At 41.1% G+C, this 18078-nt stretch overlaps 1 protein-coding gene and 1 long non-coding RNA gene across 3 annotated transcripts; one reads left to right on the plus strand and one right to left on the minus strand.

Moving 5' to 3' along the window:
• Positions 1-9384: 9384 nt before the first annotated feature.
• On the minus strand, positions 9385-11780 carry LOC146581220 (uncharacterized). 2 transcript variants are annotated; one of them, XR_014891310.1, is made up of 5 exons: positions 11742-11780; positions 11004-11620; positions 10492-10639; positions 10043-10130; positions 9385-9461 (listed from the first exon to the last, which is right to left on the minus strand). It is a non-coding gene; the product is annotated as an uncharacterized LOC146581220 (long non-coding RNA). The 2 variants fall into 2 exon arrangements; XR_014891309.1 differs by having other exon boundaries at positions 11004-11771.
• An 810-nt stretch (positions 11781-12590) lies between these two features.
• LOC146581221 (neuroligin-2-like) lies at positions 12591-15737 on the plus strand. Its single transcript, XM_085268094.1, has 4 exons — positions 12591-12620; positions 13432-13665; positions 14234-14547; positions 14853-15737. Exons 1-4 carry the CDS (start codon positions 12591-12593, stop codon positions 15679-15681), a joined length of 1407 nt encoding a protein of 468 aa, XP_085124220.1. The 3' UTR covers positions 15682-15737.
• Positions 15738-18078: the final 2341 nt, after the last annotated feature.

Raw genomic sequence — 18078 nt, forward strand, 5'->3', positions numbered from 1 at the left:
TTATTGTTTGATGCATTAAAGGAATCGATAGAGAAAAAAGAAGTGATGCCGAGCATGAAACAAGGGCTGATAACCCTGATCCCTAAATCGGGTAAGGATAAAAGAATTTTAGACAATTTAAGACCCATCACCTTACTAAACACTGACTATAAGATCCTGTCTGGAGCTGTAGCTGAGAGGCTAAAGAAAGGCATCTCAAACATTATCAGTGAAACACAATCAGGTTTTTTGAAAGGAAGACTAATTCATAACAATATTAGGCTGGTCTTGGATCTCCTTGAATACAGTGAATTAATCCAAGAGAGAGGGTACATCCTGTTCTTGGATTTTTACAAAGCATTTGACTCAGTTGAACATACGTTCATATTAAAAACTCTGCAGTCTTTTGGTTTTGGAGAGGAATTTATCAATGTTATAGAGATGCTATATAATGACATTAACAGCTCTGTTTTGCTAGAACATGGTACATGTTCAAGGTTTGAGGTTAATAGAGGGATAAGGCAGGGATGTAGCAGCTCACCACTTCTGTTCATCATGGTTGCTGAGCTGTTGTCTATTTTCATCATCATCATCATCAACTTTATTTATAAAGCACTTTAAAACAACCACAGCTGACACAAAGTGCTGTACATTGGAACTGTAAAATAAAATTACATGAGATATAAATAAAAAACAAATAAAAGAAGAGTGAAATCATTAATTAAATAACTACTGCATTAAAAAAGAAACTAAGTCTCACCGAGGTTAAAAGCCGTGGGTTTTAAGACGTGATTTAAAAGTGGACAGTGAAGGGGCCTCTCTAACATGCATGGGCAAATTATTCCATAATTTTGGAGCCACAATAGAGAAGGCCCTGTCCCCTCTGAGCTTCCTCCTGGATCTCGGTACCTCCAGGAGCAGCTGGTCAGCTGACCTGAGAGACCGACAGGGTATGTGGGGATGAAGAAGCTCAGAGAGGTAAGGCGGGGCAAGACTGTGTAGACATTTAAAAACAAACATAAGAATTTTAAAATTAACTCTAAAAGACACAGGCAGCCAGTGCAGAGAGGCCAGCACGGGGGTTATATGCTCTCTTTTTCGAGTTCCTGTTAGGAGTCGTGCAGCCGCATTTTGAACCAGCTGCAGACGTGAGAGCAATGACTGACTGACCCCCACATAAAGTGAGTTACAGTAGTCCAGGCGGGAAGAAATAAAAGCATGGATCACTGTTTCAAGGTGCTGCCTCGAAAGAAAATATTTTAGTCTTGCCAGTCGCCTTAAATGATAAAAACTGGACTTCACCACTGCTCTGATTTGGTTGTCCAATTTAAAATCACTGTCCAACTTAAAACCAAGGTCAGTAACAACAGATTTAAAATAGACTTCCAGGGATCCTAAAACAACAGAGGAGGACTCACAGGGACCACTGGGTCCAAACACCAACACTTCTGTTTTCTTTTTATTAAAATTTAAAAAGTTTCGAGCCAACCAAGCTTTAATGTCATCTAGACATGTCAAGAGAGGTTTTATGGAGATGGCATCCTTGCGTTTTAGTGTCAAATAAATTTGGCAGTCATCGGCATAACAGTGAAATGAGATCCCATGCCTTCTAAGGATAGAACCCAGAGGCAGTAGATACAGAGAAAAGAGCAGTGGCCCTAAAATTGAGCCCTGTGGGACACCACATGACAGAGGAGCAGAAGACGATTCGTAACCGAGAAGGCTGACAGAGAAAGTTCTATCTGACAAATAAGACCTAAACCAATTGAGTGCAGTGCCACCAATACCCACTACATCATGTAATCGAGAAATTAAAATATTGTGGTCTACTGTGTCAAAGGCAGCAGTTAGGTCAAGCAAGACAAGAACAACATGGTTACCAGAATCACATGCCAGAAGGATGTCATTAAAAACCCTTAGTAATGCAGATTCTGTGCTGTGAAGGGTTTTAAAACCTGACTGAAAAACCTCAAAGATTCCATTTTCATCTAGAAAATCTTTCAGTTGACTAAAAACAATTTTCTCTAAAACCTTGGAGACTAAAGGCAGCTTGGAAATAGGCCTATAGTTCGCTAAAACTGTGTGATCAAGGCCAGGTTTCTTAAGCAGTGGCTGTACTACTGCATGTTTGAAATTTGCAGGAACCACACCAGAAGACAGACTGCTGTTAATAATGTCAAGGACATACTGTTGTATACTAGGAAAAATTTCTTTAAAGAATTGTGGAGGGACAGGATCCCGTGGGGAACCTGTGGGCTTAATATGGCGAACCACATCCTCTAAAGAGGAGAGCGTCACAAGCTCAAACTGAGTGAAAACAGCAGCGCAAGGGACAGAGACAGAGGGGTCAGAGTCAGGAGCTGTGATAAGAGCCCTGATGGTGACAACCTTTTCAATAAAAAAGTTCAGAAAATCATTGCAAATCTCAGGAGAAACTTCCAAACAGACATTCAAAGGAGTATTAAGAACAGTGTCAATGGTCCTAAATAACACACGTGGGTTATGACAGTTGGAAGAAATAATATTTGCAAAATATTCCCTTTTTGCCTCTTTAACAGTGTTCTGGTAGCGATGCCAGCAGTCTTTGAGAATTTGAAATGATACATGCAGTTTATCCTTTTTCCACCTCCGTTCTGCTCGACGACATTCCCTCTTAACAGCACGACTGCTCTCATTAAACCAAGGCTCAGGTTTAGCCTTAAGCTGCCTGGTTTTTAAAGGAGCCACAGAGTCCATGATTTTTTGACAGCAAGAATTAAACCAGGAATGTAGGTCTTCTGTGTCAGAGGAATTATTTTGATTAAAAACAGTCACATTAAGGGGTTAACTGTGATGGGTGAACAGATAATAATCAGTCAGCTGGCAGATGATACCACCCTGTTTCTAAAAAATGAGGACCAGATTCCTTTAGCCTTGCAGGCGATCAACCATTTCTCCAAAGCTTCTGGCCTACAGCTGAATATTAATAAATGCAAAATTCTAGCTCTGCATGAGTGTCCCCTGCAAGCAATAAATAATATGCAGATCAAAAAAGAGGTGAAGTATCTGGGCATTGTAATTTGCAAGGATAAGACATCAACAGAAAATAAGAATATCTGTACCAATATAGAAAAGTGTAAGTCAATTTTAAACATGTGGCTGCAAAGGGACATAACTCTGTTTGGGAGAATCTTGCTAACCAACATGGACAGTCTGTCCAGACTCATCTATCCAGCCTTTTCTCTGCCCATACCTCCAAAACTAATTAAATCTATAAATACTCTTAATTTTAGGTTCATATGGAGGAACAAATGTCATTATATAAAGAAAAATGATGTGATTAAGAATTATGAAGAGGGTGGGGCTAATGCCACTGACTTTGATGTTATGAATGGTGTACTAAAATTGAAATGGTTAAGATCTTTCATTAGGAACAAAAATTCCTTTTGGAACATTATTCCCAATGTGATTTTTGGCAAAATGGGTGGAATAGACTTTTTGTTACGTTGTGACTTTGATTGCAGTTCGTTACCTGTTAAACTCTCAGCTTTCCATCAGCAGGTCCGTCTCTACTGGAAATTAATCTATAAACATAGCTTTACTCCTCACAACACCCCTATATGGAACAACAGGTATATCCGTTTGTGTAGGAAATCTGTGTACGTGGATGAATGGAGATCTAAAGGGATTTGGGCTGTAGCTCATTTTATGGATGATAATGGGGTCTTACTAAAACATGAGACGTTTTGTGAGAAATTTGATGTAAGATGTACTGCTAAGAGATATAAATCCCCAGTGAAAGCCATCCCAGTCCCTTTGAGATCAATGATAAAAGAAGATATTGTGCACTCTAAAATTTCTCCTGGACTGAGGCAGCTCTGCATAGCTGGAGTTGAATTTGGTGACAGCAGGTTTACAAACAAAGTGATCAGGAATATTTTGATAAATGAAATTTGCCCAAATCCGGTTAAAAGAAATTATATCCTTAAAGAATTTGAGACCATGGAGGTTAAGGCGATAAGACAAAAGTCTACAGGGAGAGCAGAATTATTAGGCAAATGAGTATTTTGTCCACATCATCCTCTTCATGCATGTTGTCTTACTCCAAGCTGTATAGGCTCGAAAGCCTACTACCAATTAAGCATATTAGGTGATGTGCATCTCTGTAATGAGAAGGGGTGTGGTCTAATGACATCAACACCCTATATCAGGTGTGCATAATTATTAGGCAACGTCCTTTCCTTTGGCAAAATGGGTCAAAAGAAGGACTTGACAGGCTCAGAAAAGTCAAAAATAGTGAGATATCTTGCAGAGGGATGCAGCAGTCTCAAAATTGCAAAGCTTCTGAAGCGTGATCATCGAACAATCAAGCGTTTCATTCAAAAAGTCAACAGGGTCGCAAGAAGCGTGTGGAAAAACCAAGGCGCAAAATAACTGCCCATGAACTGAGAAAAGTCAAGCGTGCAGCTGCCAGGATGCCAGCATAGGAAAATTGGGTTGAACAGTGAGACTGCATTTGTGGGGTTTAGAAACATCCAGAGCATCGCAACAGAAAGGTAAATAAAAAAAAGTAAGAGAGAGAGAGAGATAAAGAAATAAATGAACTAATAATACATAAATGAATAGAAAAATAGAAAACACACATGTAGAAATTGTCACATGTGAAATTGTTTTTGGAGAGAATCAGAAGTGAGACAGTTTGAATCCACAGTTCAGCGCAAAGATGCAGGAATTAAATCTGATTATAAAAACACATCGAGGCAACGAAGACCAGCTTACACTCAATATTAATATGAATACACAACATACACGCAATGAAGACATGCTTACACTCATGAATGTGAATACATGACATAAATGCTGAATGGTGTAGATTTAACACACTTAAAGGCTGAAGCTGAGGAATAACTCAGGAAGTTGCAGGACAATAGAGCGACTTTTGTGACAAGGAAAAAGTGACTGGGAGGACCAACCAGTGATTAGAAGCTTAAAGCAGGTTTAAAATAGTGAATTAGAAGTGTTTCCAGCTGATTGAGCAAAAGAAGTGACGACTGTAGAAATAAAAATAAAAGAATAATAATTGAATTATGCAGCAATGTTTTGAATATGCATTTCTGTTGTCAGGGCAACTTCTCGAGATGTGACTCAATATGCAAATTAGTTGAATGAGTGGGGACAGAAAAAAAAGAAAAACTCAAGTTTCCTGTCTGAGACATGAGTGAAGTTTGCATTGAGAGAAATATATCTGTGACTGTGTGAGAAGAACTGTTTGGTAAAATATATGATAGCAGCCGCAGGACAATTAAATAAAGTCTGTGACTAAGTGCAGTCGTGCAGATTTGGAGAAGAAGTTTATAATTTAGTGATGACACATTGTTATAAAGTGTTTAGAAAGGGCTTAATGGGAATATTACTGTTGGGCAAACTGTGCGGCTTTAACAAGATTTTCTGTGTATTTAGCAGGTGAAACTCTGTCAGCTGACTTCAGACTGTCAGGAAGCTGAAGAACCTGAGGCCAACCACTGAAACATGATGTGGGCAAAATGAACAGAGGGAGGGATTTTAAAGGTGAACATTTAGGACTTACTGCAAATGTTACTATGTCAAAGTTACTGTGACTCAAACAGAGGAAATTTAGATTTTCTTATTTCCACACCCAGCATGTTTTGGGTGTTATATGCTATTAAATACTTTTAAATAAATTAAAAAGTATTTAATAGCATATAACACCCAAAATATGCTTCGGTTCACATTTAACTCCAGAAAATCATCAATCAAAACATGGATATTACCTGACCACAGATTCGTGGTGACGTCACTGCTCTTTTAACTGTTCGGTGTCTTTGTTTGTTTGCTGGTTGTAGAAATGGTTTATATGAGCTTTGAGCTGAGAGTCAGAGGTTTCTGTGGACACTGCTCATGTCGGCACTTATATTTCTGACCTTTTCTTATAACCGATTAAACATGATCTCCTCCCTTTTGCCCCCATTTTTGGTGGTGTAGGTACAAATGATCAGGCATGACATTCTCATAATAAATAAGATACTGCAAATAATTATTTCTGCATTTGTGCGATTGAAGTGAATTGAAAATGTGTATGAAATGACACTGTTTTAAAGATTTGGCCTAAATAATTTTGGAGTGAATGAGTCTAAACATGATGACCTAACTAGTGATATCCTGACACACACACACACACACACACACACACACACACACACACACACACACACACACACACACACACACAGCATGTTATGCCAGTTTCAGCTGAAACTATGTTTCAAACCATGTTCCGGGTTTTTAGTTCACCATTTATGAGGCTTCAAGAAGAAAATAAAAGACAGATCTGAATGTTTGAAAATGTTTTGGAAAGATTCTGTAAAGATGAGATGAAAAATACTCAAAGGATAAATTTAATTGGTTTATTATTTAGATAAGTTGAAAAAAGTTAAACAAGCAAGTAAATGAAGAAACAAGGTAAAATGAAGTAATAATGAAAAAAGTTAAACAAGTAAATGAAGAAACAAGGCAGAGGAGAGAAAAGCCCAACAATCCCCTCTGAGCAAGCAGTTGGCGACAGTGGGGAGGAAAAACTGCCTTTAAACGGGCAGGAACCTCCGGCAGAACCAGGCTCAGGAGGGGGCAGTCAACAGCCGGGACTGGTTGGGGGGGTTAACAGAGGTGGAGCAAGACGAGGCTACATCAGGTGAGGAAGCAGTAGCCTCTCTCCTCCGGAACAAGTGGAACCATTTTTTCTTTTTTTTCATGCACTTTTCCACGAGCGCTTTTTTCTCCAGGATGAGATTTCTCAGCTCATCGATGGTTTCTGCGTTTTGTTCTTCAAGTTTCTCACATCTTTGTTCCACCTCTTCCAATGTTGCTTGTTGTTCTTCAAGCTTGTCTTTGAGTTGTTTGGATGTTTCCTCCTGTATCAGCTTGTCCTTGTGCATGTCTGCATTTCTCTGTTGGACCTCTTTGTGCTTGTCTTCTAACTGCTCGTTTCTTTTCTGGATTTATGGAGCGTGAGCTGCAGGTCTTCATGTATTTTGTCTTCTTGTTGTTTTTGCGCCTGCATTTGAGTGTGTTCACGCTTCAAGTTATTGAATTCCACCAAAATCCCCTTAACGAGCTCGGAGTTGTTTCTCGCTATCTGATCGATCCTTCTCTGCATCTGTGAGCAGCGTTTCTCCAGTTTGTCCTTTTCTTCTTCCACTTTAGTTGCTTTGTCCTCCAGCTGATTACAAAACTCTTGCAGTTTTAGATTTTTAGACTCAAAGTCCTGGACGATACGTTTTCCTTCTTTCAGTCTTTCCTGCTGTTGCTCTTTCTGTTGAAGAAGGTCTTTATTTTGGCGCAGTGTTTCATCCAGGCTTTCTTTCAGCATGCGGTATTTTTCCTGCATGCTCTTCAGTTCGTGCTGCATGTCTCGTTGCTTTTTGTCCTGCTCTTCCTTCTGTTGGAGGAATTCTTTCTTTTCTTCCACAGCTTCATGGAGCTGTCTTTGGAGGAGCCGATTTTTTCGGTCCATGTATTGGAGATCCCGTTGTATCTTATCAGTCATCGTTTTCTTGTCTTGGAGCTGGTTGGTCATTTCTTTTAGTTCTGCACTCTTTTGCCTGTTTTCTTTAATGAGGTGCACAATCTGCTCTCGGCTCTGAGCAAACTTGATTCCCCAGCCCTCATTAATAATTTTTATGTCCGGCTGGCGCTGTTGTCTTTCTTCCAGCTCTTTATTTTGGGCTTCCATTCGTCTACATTTGTCCTCCAGTTGAAGTTTCTCTTCTTCAATTTGTTGCATTTTTTTCTGGAGAAGGTAGTTTTCCTTCCTACTCTCCTCTAACGCCCTTTGGAAGGATGAGACGCCATTTGGGGAAATTGGCCGGCCACGCCAGGAAGGAGAGGCGGCGTAATCTTTTTGAATTGGTTGTTTTTTTCTTGGAAACATGTTGGAGTTTCTACACTGAAAAAAATATGTTGTTGGATTTACTTAATTCAATGGTGGACATTTGTTGCACACAGATGTTTTGCTTTGGCAGCAACTTAAACAATTGAGTTAAATTAACACAATTTATTCATGTTCAATAAACCTGTGCAATTTGTGTTGATAAAATGTGACTTAAACATGTTTTGATGAAGTAATTTGAGCTCTTGAAATATTTTAATCCTTCACAATTTTCTCACTTTATCCCAACACCATTCAATAACTTTTACCCAATACTACTTGGTCACTTAAATACTACATGTTATCTTCAAATTACATTTTGCTATTATATTCTAGTATCAAATACACAATTTTCAAATGGAGGCCTTATAACAGATTATATTGTTCTCTTCCAAGATGGTTGCTGGCATCCACCAGTAACCTTTCAAAACAAAATGTCTAATTTCACTGCATTGACAGTAGGTAAAGAATTAAACTGACATTACTCCACTACTGAATCTATATAAATCAACAGTTAAATAATGTCAGTTCTTCCGTGTTCTCTGGAATCAATCACAGCAAAGAAATTAGACTCTTTCTTTTGAAAAATGTTGGGAAAGAACAATACAAAACATTCTATTTAAGGCCTCTGACGTCAAGATTCAGTTAAACAACAATTATAACTAAACAATTTGAGGTAATGTTAGTTTCCATTAACATTAAATTAGGTTACTGAATTGGCAAACACCTTCCTATTAACATTACCCATTTTACCCCAATAACTAAAGAAATTAGCACTTGCAGGTCAAAACCTTTATTCAAGAGATGCAAAAATAACATTGATACAGTGACTGTCAAAAATTACGGCACTGATCATACTGTGACATCTTGGTTCAAAACAGCAAGCTTAGAAATATTCAACGTTCCTTACTTCAACTGAATGAAACTGAAAATACCATTTCACACGGCCCATATGGGATATTTAGACTGCATAACTGTTCATGCTACATCTCTTCACTAGTAAAAGAAAGAAAAAATACAAAGAGAAATTTAAAAATGCTGCCAAACAGACAGAGAACTTGTACAGAGCAAAAGGAAAAACAAACAACAACAACAACAAAAAAACGGCTCGTCCTCATGGCAGTTGCAGTGTATATAAAAATGAACCCTGCGATCTGTTCCTGGAATTGAGCTTCAAAAATGCAGCAGAACAAGTGTGAGATTTAAATGTCTTCTCACCTAGAGCTGGTCACCTCACATGCATAACAGTGAGCTTCGTTGCAGGAGCAGTTTTGTCTTAGTTGTGAGCTTTTCTTGAGAGCTGAGTTGCTTCCAACTCCATTACCACCCTTTGAATCACCTCAAAAGTGTAGCAGAGTTGTGATGGGTAACTCATATTGAAGGAATAAAAAAGGTCCAAACAGCATGGCTACTGCAAAGGTCACGTTATCCAGATCTTGAAGAACTACTATACCCTCGATGATGATGCCAACATCAGAAAAGTCATTGCCTGCCGCATCCTCTGGAGACAGATGTTCATTGTGGTTTTCTCAATCTGTGCAGTGGCCTCAGTCAAGTCCTGGTTAAAAACAAAACATTTCTTTAAGATTCCTTTTTAAACTCATCTCTTTTGAATCTACCAGTTCTAATGTTAGAGTAATTTAAACCAATGCAAGCAACATAGTAAATAGCTATAGCCAAAGAGTGGCCTGCCATGCTGCCATTCATGGTCTAACAGAGTTTCTAAGAGAGGGTGAAAAACATAATTTCAAATGCTTTACATTAGTTTTTCTTAGAAAGACACCGGCCCATCAGAAATCCAGGTTTTGTCACTCAGAAGATGTTAGAATTTAGACTTTCAGCCCCACAATTTGGTTAGCTGTTGGTCTTTTTTTTTTTCAAACAAAAGCTAATGTAAATATTGGGGGGATTTTCCTTTGTTCACTAGAATGACAAATTTAAAGTTTTTTCACACTGATGTGACCCCTAATACAGGGGTGGGGCCTCAAGGGCCGGCGGCTGAGTTCACTACCAGGCCTCATGTGAACTTCAAATTATTAAAGAGGACTACTGGTCCTAACTGGTCCAATGAGGATCAAGTGGATAACTAAATGCATTTTTAAATGTTGCAAAGCCACAATCTACTCATAAAACACTCACCATGAACTCCTGCACCAAGATGTTGCAATTGTCTTTCACACAGATGTGGAGCACTTTGATGAGACTCCCTTTGAGCATTAATGTCATCCTAAAGTATTATAACAAAGAAAACAGAGATTTGTGAACTTTTCAGTAGCACAGAAGAAAATGATCCCAGACCAAAACTTAAACCAGTCAACATGCAACACCAGCATCTACAAAGCAATATCAAAAGTTCCTGTTTGACATCCACTTTATGGATATATAGTTTCCAGAACATTTATTTTTTTAAAAAGATCAATTTTTCTCAGTGGGCCAGTAAATGCATGACGAAAATTATGGCATCCTTTCGGTGGAATCAGTACTCACAGGTAATAGTTGACTGTTTCAATGGATGCAGCATAAAAATCTTTTACTGACCTAATGCAATACATATACACTTTGTAGTTAAAGAATTTTAAAGTTCTTACTGTCATCATGGCAGCTACATCCTTTAGCTTTGTGCCCTGTTCCCCCGATCACTTTGCAAACACTTTCAGCAGACTGTCAGAGAGAAACTCAGCTCCGTCAGAAACCTGTAAAGGCATGGTTGGGATGCACTGGAATGCTGCATTTCATCTGAAATGACATAAAATTATTTTGAAATAACAGCAGGCACTGTGCTTGGTTAATAATCAGTAATGTTTTGTTGAATAAAAACTGTGTTTCCAGATCTTATGGGATTAAAAAAATGTTTATTTCTGATTTGCAACCCAACAACCCACAAGTTACAACCTCATTTTAGTTCAAGTGTGCATTAATGTGAGTCCAGTAATCACCTTTCTGACAATACATACAGGTATAAGTTAAACCTATGGCAGATTTTGGATTTCTCAGTTGTATTAATAGGGTGGTCTATTTGAGTATGCATGCACCTAATAATTATAAAAAACCTATTATAAGTTACAGAAACCTTAAGCGAAAATAGAATATACTTTCTTACCATAACACCTTGAACCCACAATCCATCAGCTGACTCCTGGTGAAATGCAGAATAGATGTGGTCTCTCAATGTGCATCAACAAAAACAAAAACAAAAACAAAAGGACAGCAGGTGAGGGCAGGAGGGGTAGGGATGTAAGCTAGCATAATGCCGCTGATGATATTAGCTAAAGCTGTTCGATGTCCAAAATCTCACTAACACCACGGTGCAGTAAATACACAATGTAACTGAAGAGTCAGTTGACAAATCTATTCACACAGAAAACCAAATTATGTTATGAGTGCCTCGTAATTAGGTTTAATGTGATATTACGGCTCTTGTGCCAAAGACAAATTCAAATGAAAAAGCGCCAATTCTTTGATAACAGATAAAACAGCAAATAAGCTAACGGCTCTTTTTTAGCATGTTACATGGCGGCACTTTAGACGTTTAACTACATTTGGCTGAAATATGGTAAATATTAATTCAAAAAATCAAGACATACCAAAAAACGTAGAGTTGGCTGCTCGACTTGACTGAGATGGATGCATTTTTTAAACCACGATCCAAAGCCCGCGAGATGAAATCACGCGTGGTTTCACGAGATTTAACGTTGCTATCTTATTGACTTACTTCACCTGAACATGATATAAACAATTTAATACACCCTTTCTGCATATCATGTAGTTTTTACACTATATAGTTACATTTATCTTTAAAACATGAGGCAATTGTGTTAAATACATGCAAGATGCTTACATAAATCCAAGAGATGGCCAGTCCCTTTTTTTCAGTGTATACGATGACTTTGAAGAGCTTGTGGTGAACGTTTTGTAGGCTGCAAACACAGATGCTGCTGAAACGAACTAAAACTTGCTGTTTCTCACCCCTACTTAAGGAAAAACATCAAAGGACTTAAGATTCTTAAGATCTATGACATCATCACTCCCTAAGCCAATGAGATTGTCACAAGACATTTTGGAATGGGGTATTTTTTTTTAAACTGTTTTCAAACTTAACTTAAAATTTCAGTGTTTCCTGGTTGTGGACTATTGGTTAGTCCAGCCGATTAAGAAATTAATTGTCACAAACATCCCTAATATTATATAACAGACGACAGAAAACACGAGTTTTTTTTCTACTCAATAGAGGTATAATAAAAGTTTTTTGTTATTTTATAAAAGAGAACATTTATTAAAGATTATGTATTTAATTAAAAAACTCTGTTCATCTAAAGCAGGGGTCAGCAACCTTTAAGACCCAAAGAGCCAAAGAGCCATAATTGGCCTATCTGGGGTTGAAAGGCTCGATAAATGCACGGCGTTTCGCCGGGTACACCGGCTTCCGCGAGTGTGACGCTTATTTTGAGCGATGAAAAAATAACAAAATATAATTTTATTTGTATATTGCAAAATCACAATAATCTTCCAATTTAGAACTACAAGTTAAAAAAAAGAACTAACATAAATAAAATACACTTCAGCTAATTTATTTCCCCAAACCACGCGGAGCCGCACTATAAGGACTAAAGAGCCGCAGGTTGCCGACCCCTGATCTAAAGGGTTTAACAAAAAGGGGGAGCTTCCTGCTGGAAATTGAAATGTCCCCATGTCCCCACTGGGCGATCGTGGCTCAAGAGTTAGGAGTTCGCCTTGTAATCGAGCCCCGGCTTGGACAGTCTCAGTCGTTGTGTCCTTGGGCAAGACACTTCACCCGGCAAGACACTTCACCCGTTGCCTACTGGTGGTGGTCAGAGGGCCTGGTGGCGCCCTAGGGTGGCTGTAGCTACATCACCAGTGTGTGAATGTGTGCGTGAATGGGTGGATGACTGAACGTGGGTGCTTAACTAGTTAAAAAAACAAACAAACATCTGTCTCTTATTTTTTATGTCACACAGGAAAGAAGCTTCAATGTCTGATGAGAAGACATTAATTTGTTGGTGTTTGTGGTGTTTGGTGCAGTTTTCTTGTTCTCTGGCTTGTTGTTTATTTACAGTGGAGATGAAGATCTCTAACAAGTTGATTTGTTCACATTTGCGCATTTTTAAGAGGAATGTGTTTTTTGAGTTTGTACACTATATGCATGTAAGGCAACCGTTTCCTTTTTCTGTATTTTTGTGTGCTGCTCTTTTAACAAAAGGGGAACAAAAGACATTTAAATCGACCTCAGATGATTTGTTTAAATTTTTACAAGGTCTTACTGAGGTGATGCAAAGTGAAACATGCTTCTTTTTTGGTAATGTGCTGGAAAAGCTTGAAAATTGACCTTGAATGTGCTTAAAAAGTGCTTGAATTTGACCCTAAAAAATGTGTATGAACCCTGCATATATTGCAGTATTTACAGTTTATAGTAGGAATTTCATGGCAACAGCTAATCTTTATTTTGTTTACTGGGAAATGAAATGCTGCCAATTCACAAAGCTGTGCTTCAGCTGCACTTCCTGTTGTAGACTTGTGATGCACACAGGCTCTGTTCCAGCACTCAGCATGTTCTTCCTTATTTGCTCCACCAGGGGGAGCTCCTAAACTATGACATCTTGATAGGAGTGAACCAGGGAGAGGGGCTGAAGTTTGTGGACGACAGTGAGGACAACGACGGCATCTCAGCTGCGGCGTTCGACTACACCATCTCCAGCTTTGTTGACAACCTCTACGGCTACCCAGAGGGTGAGGACGCCACCTCTGTACACTGCCACTTTTTCAGTTATTCCATTTTACAGCCTCCTCTCACTTAACTGCATTTTGCAGCATCATCAGGTTTTGTCTTATTAGGAGCCGCGTTTGGTGATTTGTTAGTTTTTTTCTGTTTGCTGTATTCATTAAAATAAACGGATAATCGTCAAAATGACAAATGTGGACAATTATCAAAGCTTACATTACAATTCTGACAGCTTGAGTTCACATGAATTTTCAAAAGAATATCAAAACCTGTGAAAGTGCTTTAAGCGTTTAAAACATGCGAGTAAAGAATGGAATCAGTAACATGTGAGCCCAGTGAAGTGCATCAAACAAGACAAGCGTGCTAAAGAGAGCCACTCATCCACATCACGGCGTGTCTGCGCCTTAACCTTTGAGGCTCTGTGGGCAGTAATGCTATCATCCCCCAGGTAGTGGGCTCCCAATCTCAGTGTCGGTGTTTCTGACAGATCGGCCTGCGAACCCCTCACAGCCGGACCACAGTCACAGTACAGATATGTTTGGATAATGCAGTCATGCTTCCTCTCTGCTGCCTGTCACTCCTTCTGTTATCAGAAAGACTTTTTTTTCCTCTCTAGATTTCTCACTCGCTTCCTGTTTACGGACCACCAGTGGGTGGCACCAGCTGTGGCCACTGCCAAACTTCATGCTGAGTTTCAGTCCCCAGTTTACTTTTACACGTTCTACCACCACTGCCAAACCGAGACGCGGCCCGAGTGGGCCGACGCCGCGCACGGAGACGAGATACCTTACGTGTTCGGCGTACCGATGATCGGTGCCACGGACCTGCTCCCGTGCAACTTCTCCAAGAACGATGTGATGCTGAGCGCTGTGGTCATGACTTACTGGACTAACTTCGCAAAGACTGGGTAGGCCTCATGTCACAGTAGTGTAAACTGTACACGTTACTGTATGTTCTCTGATAGCCTTCTAGTCATGTTGAATACTTGAATCTAGGTTGCTAGTTTAATTCCCGTGTGGCTTTGAAGAATTGAACATACTGGTTCACCAAAAGCATCCAGATCCCAGAGCAGCCGGTTGGTCTTAGATAGTTTAAAGGTTGCACAGAGAATGGGCCTCCTGTCTGTATTCAGTGTATTGATGCCACATGTTACTTATAATGGAGACTGAATATAACTTTGAACTGAAACGTTTAACCTTTATGCTCCACCAGGGACCCCAACCTGCCCGTCCCTCAGGACACCAAGTTCATTCATACCAAGCCCAACCGCTTCGAGGAGGTCATCTGGACCAAGTTCAACTGGAAGGACAAGCAGTACCTTCACATCGGTTTGAAACCTCGTGTCAGAGACAACTACAGAGCTAACAAAGTGGCCTTTTGGCTGGAATTAGTCCCTCATCTTCACAGCCTGCACGACGTGCTCTTTCCCACCACTACGCGCTCCCCCGCAGGCCGTGACCCCGGCACCATGAGGCCCAGAAACAACGTTCCTCGAACCACTCGTCATCCTTACCCTACCTTCCCATCAGATCCTGAGCCCGAGGGCTCAGAGCGCCCGCCCCAGGACCTCTTTCCCGGACACACCCGCGACTACTCCACCGAACTGAGCGTGACAGTTGCAGTTGGAGCGTCGCTCTTCTTCCTCAACATCCTGGCCTTCGCCGCCCTTTACTACAAGCGTGACAAGCGGCACGAGATGCGCCGGCACCGGCTGTCCCCTCAGCGGGGCGGCCCCGCCAACGACCTGGCTCACAGCCAGGAGGAGGAGATCATGTCCCTGCAGATGAAGGACTGGGAGCACGACGCTCACCACGACATGGAGCCCCTGCGACCCCACGACATCCTGCGGCCCGCCTGCCCTCCCGACTACACCCTGGCGCTGCGCCGCGCCCCCGACAACGTGCCGCTGATGACGCCATACACCATCACCGTGATCCCCAGCACCATCACCAGCATGCAGCCTCTTCACGCCTTCAACACATTCCCCTCCACCGGCCACAACAACACCCTGCCCCACCCCCACTCCACCACCAGGGTATAGTAGGGACAGGCCCGACACAGCGCCACCTAGGGACCAGGAACACTGGCTCTGCTACCGCTCTGGAAGGGAGGCCTCTAGACGTGGGCCTTCGTTCTGTCCTCTTATTCTCTTCTTTCTCCAAAAGCAACTACACCTGCTGCGTCATGTGCTGTGAAACTTGGCAGCTCCCTCCACTGGTGGCATGTGGAGGTGCAACTGAAGTGTCCAGCAGCAGATGAGCAGTTTGGGGTGGGTGACTCAGATCTTTCAAAGATACTGTTTTCAAAGACGGTCTGCTGTTTCCAGGCTCAAGACCTCCAACATTTGTCAAAGGGACGAATGCTCTCTCGCTCCTCGCTGTTTTCTCTTTTTTACGTTGGCGTCATCTCTTTTTCCATCTCCTGTGTGTTATGTGCACATTATGCTTCTCTTTTCTACATCCGTGTTTTATTACTGCTCTCTTCCTCTCATTTGACATGCCTCCCTCCTGCTCTTCTCTAAAAATTCCCGATCTGCTGAGCAGTCTGGAGGCGGGAGGCGTACACTAAACATATAACTATGAAAACACTGATATCTTTCATTCGACCAGCATTTTTAGGTGCCAAGTAAGTACTGCTGTGTTTCATTTCTCATCGAGGGAGAAGAAAAACCAAAGAAAAATAGAGTTTCGCTATTTACCGTCAACTAACAGAGTTCTGTCATGTTCTCATGACAAAGTGCCAAACTGGCCTCAGTCGTGATTTTCTTTCTTCCATCTTCTCTCTTTTTGTTGTTTTGTTTGAAGCATTTGTTTAATTGTTGTTTTTTATTGTGTGGAAAGAATTTTTCTGAAAATACAGATATAGAGAAATGATATTATATATAGTTCTATATAAAATGTGTACAAAGGAGAAAGTATATAAAAGGGTTTTCTCAGTGGGGGATCTATGCATGAATTATTTTTAAAGACGCGGGGAAAAGGACACTGTACCTGTCAATGCACGTTTCCCAAAATCTAAACGAGTCATATCGCTCCATGTTTGCTACTTTTGGTTTTTGGTTTTCTCCCGCAGAGTAAGAGCATCGCAGGAGCATCGCAGGAGCATCGCAGGAGCATTGCAGGAGCTCCTGAAGTCAAACGACGCCTCCCAGCACTCATTTATTAAAACGGAGTCGATGCCAAAAGTCTTAAACGTTAGAATCAAAGCAACAGCTGTGAACTCAGTCATGGTGTCATGTGCAGCCTCCGTCTTACTGTCACTACTTTTTCATTTTAGGGTACGTGAGGTAAAGCGTCCGTCGATGTAGCTTGATTGTACAAAATTATTTTTCTACGTTATTAACAAAACAGAGCAGAGACTGATGCTGCTCCTGTCTGACCCCCTTATGTCTGCCACATGTGTATTCTGACTTCATATCATCACTGCTCCCTCCCTCCTCCTCTCTCCATCCTACACCGCCTTTGTTATTTAACACCGACCCCCCCCCAAACTGATAATCAGACAAATTCCCAAACAGCTGACTTCACTGTGTCGACACCGTTCCTGACTATTTCTGACCTCAGTTCAGCTCTGCTATTATCCTCACATTAAGGGTTCGTTCACCTGCCTGCAGATGATCTGTGAGCTCGTCGGTTGTAAATTAAACTCTAAGCACACTGAGGGTAACCAGGAGGCGTTCAGGGCCTGCAGTGCAGAGCTGCAACATGAAAAAAAGGGATGAGGGCTCAGATCTCCTGAACAGGGTGGAAACAACACGGTGGGTTTGTGCTGTTTGTGATTCCTGCTCCGTCACTCTGGTGGAGACCACTGCAGCTCAGCAGCGCTCCCTGCTGATCCTCTGATGAAGATGTCAACAGTATGTAAACTGAGCTGATGTGCTGCTGTTTGAGCCCACGTGGTAGCGTACGTCCAGTATGGGAGAACTTAGTCACCGGTGCTGTCTTTGCTTGTGCTCTAGCTTTAGCCTGTTTGATTGTTTGTTTTCTATTTTATTACTGCCTAAAAGGGGAGGTGGGGGAAACACATGCCTGACTTCTCCTGTCAGAGGTTTTGTAAGCTCAGTGGAAGGGAAACGTGCACAATGTAAATCATAAAACAACTGAGTGGGGCTGTGCTGCAGGTGGATCAGTGCTGTGGACAGTAGCTGTGGAAAAGAGACTGGACAAAGACTCTCAGCCTTAAATACAGGACAGAGGATGATCCGATCATCTTTCAGCTAACAGTGTCGAGCAGAAGGACGGCCGGCTGATGCGTCCGTACGAACCCTTTTGTACTCACTCCTGTGTATAAGGAGGTGGCGAGGGGTTGTGTAGTTAACCTCAGTGATAGGTTTGTAGCATAAACCTATTCGTTGGAACGTTAAGGACAATTTAATTACATAGCAAAGCAAGACACGAGTAGGCAAAGTTCTTCATGTTTCCCGTGCACGGGAGAGAAC

The sequence above is a fragment of the Mchenga conophoros genome, linkage group LG3 (genome assembly GCF_057382185.1).
Source record: "Mchenga conophoros isolate Kocher_MC1m ecotype Shallow Benthic linkage group LG3, M_conophoros_male_GT1.1, whole genome shotgun sequence".
Classification (NCBI taxonomy): domain Eukaryota; kingdom Metazoa; phylum Chordata; class Actinopteri; order Cichliformes; family Cichlidae; genus Mchenga; species Mchenga conophoros.

What these genes read in the sequence shown, in the direction of transcription:
- LOC146581221 (XM_085268094.1), top strand. Translation starts at nt 12,591, where the DNA reads ATGTCCCCACTGGGCGATCGTGGCTCAAGA. An exon ending in TGGGCGATCGTGGCTCAAGA is followed by an intron (nt 12,621 to 13,431) that starts GTTAGGAGTTCG and finishes TTCCTGTTGTAG; the next exon opens with ACTTGTGATGCACACAGGCT. An exon ending in ACTAACTTCGCAAAGACTGG is followed by an intron (nt 14,548 to 14,852) that starts GTAGGCCTCATG and finishes ATGCTCCACCAG; the next exon opens with GGACCCCAACCTGCCCGTCC.